The 5,166-nt window shown below is 29.4% G+C and overlaps 1 protein-coding gene across 1 annotated transcript in view; it reads left to right on the forward strand.

The window, feature by feature from the left end:
• LOC137655030 (serine/threonine-protein phosphatase 1 regulatory subunit 10-like) overlaps positions 1-2,333 on the forward strand; it is an 11,598-nt gene extending 9,265 nt beyond the window's left edge. Inside the window, exon 3 of the mRNA XM_068388928.1 lies at positions 1,588-2,333. Within this exon, the coding sequence (XP_068245029.1) occupies positions 1,588-2,227 (640 nt within the window). The 3' untranslated portion in view covers positions 2,228-2,333. The remainder of the gene's footprint in view (positions 1-1,587) is intronic.
• The last annotated feature ends 2,833 nt before the right edge of the window (positions 2,334-5,166 follow it).

Consider the following 5,166-nt stretch of genomic DNA (forward strand, 5'->3'; position numbering starts at 1 on the left):
TGATTTCCTTTACATAAATATAAAGGAAAAATTTAAATTGCTTACTACCGATATATTCTTAAGTATAAAGTTTAGTAGTCAACTAGTAGTGAAAGGAAAATCATTAGACCCATTTAAGATTCTTCTAAAATATTTGCAGCTGGTGAAACACTTTAGTTTCAATTTATTATTATTATTATTATTATTATTATTATTATTATTATTATTATTATTATTATTATTATTATTATTATTATTATTATTAAAAGTACCACTTACACTAAGTTTGAGATATTTTTTCAGAGTATAAGCATTTGTGAGCCTAAACAATACATCAGTATCTTTCTATAAGTAGTCCTCAAATAGTTTGCAATTCATTTAAAGGTACGGTGATGAATACATGATTGACTGCATACAAAATGATCCCTTTCAAAATACACTCTTCATCTCTTTCACCATTTGATTCATATGGTGAAGTATTTCATCAGTCACTACTCTATTTTACGATTTCAGTGAACATCTAGTTGAACAAAATAGTTGTGGTAATTGAGTTTCTTAAGTAAAGTGAAGTGATTCCTGAGTCTACATTCCTGACAAGTGTTTATCTACTTGATAAGGCGTATCATAATATATTAGATTTCAAGAATACAAATTTTCTGCTAGGCCATTTCTTATTTTTGCCTGGATGATTGAATATATTTATTCGTTTATGACCTTTCTGGCATCTAAAGTAAAAGCTATTACATAAAGCTTCGATTTTAGTTATAACACAGAATAATCTTCAAACAATTTTATGAAACATTCATCTGTAGAATGAAAGCCCTTACCAAAATACTTTGCTTCACATCCTTTTCCATTTCTTTTTCAAATAGGCACTCACAACCTACATGCTATATATATATATATATATATATATATATATATATATATATATATATATATATATATATATATATATATATATATATATATATATATATTTATATATACATATATATATGTATATATATATATATATATATATATATATATATATATATATATATATATATATATATATATATATGTATATATATATACATATATATATATATATATATATATATATATATATATATATATATATATATATATATATATATATATATATAGTGTGTGTGTGTGTGTGTGTGTGTGTGTGTGTGTGTGTGTTTCGCGTTTATGCACATATTAGCAATAATAAAGGTAGGAGGTGAATGACTAACAAATATTAAACCAGTTGAAGGTCGTGATTGAGGGAAATATCTGTACTAAAAACATTGGATAATAATTATCCAACCGAATGTAAATGAAAAAAAAAAAAGTAATGGGCAATGATAGCCAATTGCTCAGTTTTATATTTTTCAGTTGTGTATTTTTGCAGATGGGTGAATTTTTTGCATATGTAAACTGATAGAGTAAAATATTTTCACTCCATTTTTTTTACAGGAATCTATGTAAAATATTCTTTAACATTTGTCTTCAAAGAATTAAAAAACAAATGATTTTTTCTATTAAAAACATTTTCTTCAAATATGCATCATTCTTTCTTTATTATTTTACAATTATTTTCTTAAATTTTAATTCTAGAGCCTTCATAGCAGAGATGAGAGGTCTATCCAGTGTAGAGGCTTTAATCATTGGCGATCCTTCAAAACCTGCTGGACAACACCATTATCCCCCACAACCACAAGGAATTGCTCCTCATCCATCACCGCCATCGTATGATCATGGTCCTCTAACAGGAGTTCCAATTGCTCCAACTTACCATAATGCTCCACTTACCCATCCTGAAGGTTTACCAGGCTTTCTTTATCCCCATGGAATGCCTGGAACGCCATTCCCTCTGGGTCCAGGCGCAGGTCCTCCAACTGGGCCCACTACATTTACTTATCCCGGGCCACATCAAGCTATGCCTCCTCATGGAGGGTATCCACCTCATAGTGTGGGTCATTATCCTCATTCAGGAGACCACCATGCTCATCATGGTGAGCATCACGGTCATCATGGTGGGCATCACGCTCATCATGGTGGTCATCACGCTCATCACGGTGGTCATCACTCTCCCCACGGTCATCATGCACATCATGAAGGCCACCATGCTCATCATAAAAAGAAAGATAAGAAACATAAGCATAAAAAAGAACACAAGCACCATAAAAAATCATCGTCAAGTTCATCATCATCATCATCATCCTCCTCTTCATCTTCTTCATCTGATTCAGAGTAAGAGTAAGAAAAAAGTAAGATTAATAGTAAGACATATAGATATGATTTATTTTGGAACCTGAAATATTGTAGAATAGAAAATTAGATTAAATATAAGGAGGATTTGCGTTATTTCATTTCTACAACCCCCTACCCTAAAATTACATATTTAATCTTAAATACATGAAGCAGTCCACTGTTACCTTGAAAAGTATATTTCGCCAGTGACTTCAAAAACGTTTCATGATGAAATAAACTGAGACTAGCTTTCTTTTTTGAATTACATGATAACATTATATTCTTTCTTTTTTTACTAATTGCCTAAGAAACCGGACGAGTTATATTATCCAGTCCATATATATATATATATATATATATATATATATATATATATATATATATATATATATATATATATATATATATGTATATATATATATATATATATATATATATATATATATATATATAAATATATATATATATGTATATATATATATATATATATATATATATATATATATATATATATATATATATATATAAATATATATATATATATATATATATATATATATATATATATATATATATATATATATATAAACATATCTTTAATGTAACACATGAAACAACAATTATGAGAGCATCTCTATTGTTTTGGACGCGGGAAAAGACTCTTTACTAATGAAATATAGCTACTCTTTGTGCAAAGCTGCTTAACTTATGTAATTAGCAAAACAGAATAAGAACTCATTTGTGCTATGTTAGAAATGGTAAGAAGTTAGTCTTCGTGTTTTGAGAGACAGCAACAATGGATGGTATTTTTAAGTTGAAGAAACATGACTTAATTGTAATATGAAGAATAAGTATTTTTCTTTTTATCAAAGTTATAAAATTTACTTTAACATAGCCTCAAACAATAGTCCTGCTCAACGAGTAAAACATTATATCGGCTTTCAACATTCACGCCAAAAATATTTCATTTCAATTTTGATATACACCCAGGAAATTAATCCACATTCATGAAGTGGCAGGATTACAAGTTATAGCAATAAAGTATTGATATGTAACATTCTGTGTCTCAAATCCTCCTCAATGTGACAGAATTTTAGTCCTTATTTTACAATTAGGATCATAATTGTCCATGAATTATCATTGAGGTTGAAAGATCCTTCAAAGTTGCGGAAGCTGTTAGTCCTGGATTTTTTTCCGTGACTACTTTCCGATATCCACTTATCTTTGAGCGATGGTATGGAGATCTTAAAACATTCCAGCCATTCCACTTCAACTTTATCACACTCATAGAGTAAATCTTGGCCCTCCTCATCGAAGCGGATTATAGCCCCATCTATCAGCCGTATATTTTCCAAAATTTTCGCTATAAAAGTGAGGCTTTAAGACTATTACCATCCTCGTAACCCTAGCCAAACTTTCTTTTTACAGTATTATTTTCTATGCACATTTTCAATAATGCTGACTATGATGTCGACACCCAATTGCTTTTTTCTTATATTCTCCTACCTGCTAATGCAGTAGTACTGTATATCCTTTTTAATCACAACAGTGTTATTTGTTTAGATTAATTTAATGTCGCACCTTTCCTATATAAATATATAAAAAACTTTGAACTAATAGGGCATAGAAAAGGCAATCATAGTTTGCATATTTCTGAGAGGTTTTGATAGGCAAAACCATATTTCATTGACTAATGTAGGTGTAAGTTGCACTAAAGTTTCTTAATTCAAACTTGATTGATTCGAGTTTTTACGTATTTTTTTTTCTATACAAGTAGATGGTTCTAAAGTTAATCTCCTCTCGAGCGGCAGAATCAGCCGAAAAGTCATACATAAGCTCAGTAGAATCATTTATAGAGAACACCTAAAACTCTCTCAGTATTCTGTTAATATCAGAACCCAAATCTCACAAAGTACTGTAGGCCTTTATTTAAGGTTATTGCAGTGTTCTAATTTACAACTAGTTCCCATTTTTCTTTCATGTTGCTGTAAAATCTCTCCACTTTTGCGTAATGGTGCAAGTGAAAGGTTTTCTTCCAATATATAAATTATTAAATCCTTACGGCTTTGACTTACTTTTTACCGATGAGAATACCTTTTTACAATAGTTTCAGAAAGGAACGCAAAGCTTTTTTTTTTTTTTTTTTTTTTTTTTTTTTTTTTTTTTTTTTTTTTTTTTTTAGATAATTATGCAGAATTATAGTATTTGGCGAACCTTTGGATTCTTAATAAAGGTTTACTTCATTATCTTATTAAGATTTGCAGCACCAAAAAGCCAAAGATAATATTAGTGAATATGTAATTTAACCCAAATCCACAATTTATAAATTTTATCACAATAAGTTGATACAGCATATTTGTCTGGTGGGCTTAAAAGCCTGAATAAATTTCTTCCTGAAATTAAGGTCTTACGCATACCTTGATAATATTACATAAACAATGTCGATATCCTACCCATTTCACTAAATTTAGGATTGCTGGTCTTAAAATATTGTTCTATATATAACATTTTTTTTTTCCATGCGCATTGATGGGGAATAAATGTATATCAGGAGGCTTGCTCAAAAGTGGTGCAACTCTATGGTTTCATAAGAAGTCTTAAGCCTAGTATTGCTATCATTCACTTCACTTTGTTGAACTTCTTTACAACATACCTGGAATAGTTCATTGTACTGTATACCAAAGGTGAACAAATTGCTTTACCATTTAGCCATGTACCACATCAGCTACTTGTCCCTTTCAAAGACAAGTGGCAGGGTCGATTAATACTTTATGTAAAATTATTGTCTATGGCACCACTATTTTGTATATTTCTCCTAGCACTAAAAAGTCTTCATTTAACGAGAGTTATCGTAAGATATATAAGCGCTTGTTACATAACGTCTGCTAACTATAGCCCAACAAATTCATGTCCAATGAATATAGAAATAAAGAGAGAAAAGAC

The sequence above is a fragment of the Palaemon carinicauda genome, chromosome 16 (assembly GCF_036898095.1).
Source record: "Palaemon carinicauda isolate YSFRI2023 chromosome 16, ASM3689809v2, whole genome shotgun sequence".
In the NCBI taxonomy this organism is placed as follows: domain Eukaryota; kingdom Metazoa; phylum Arthropoda; class Malacostraca; order Decapoda; family Palaemonidae; genus Palaemon; species Palaemon carinicauda.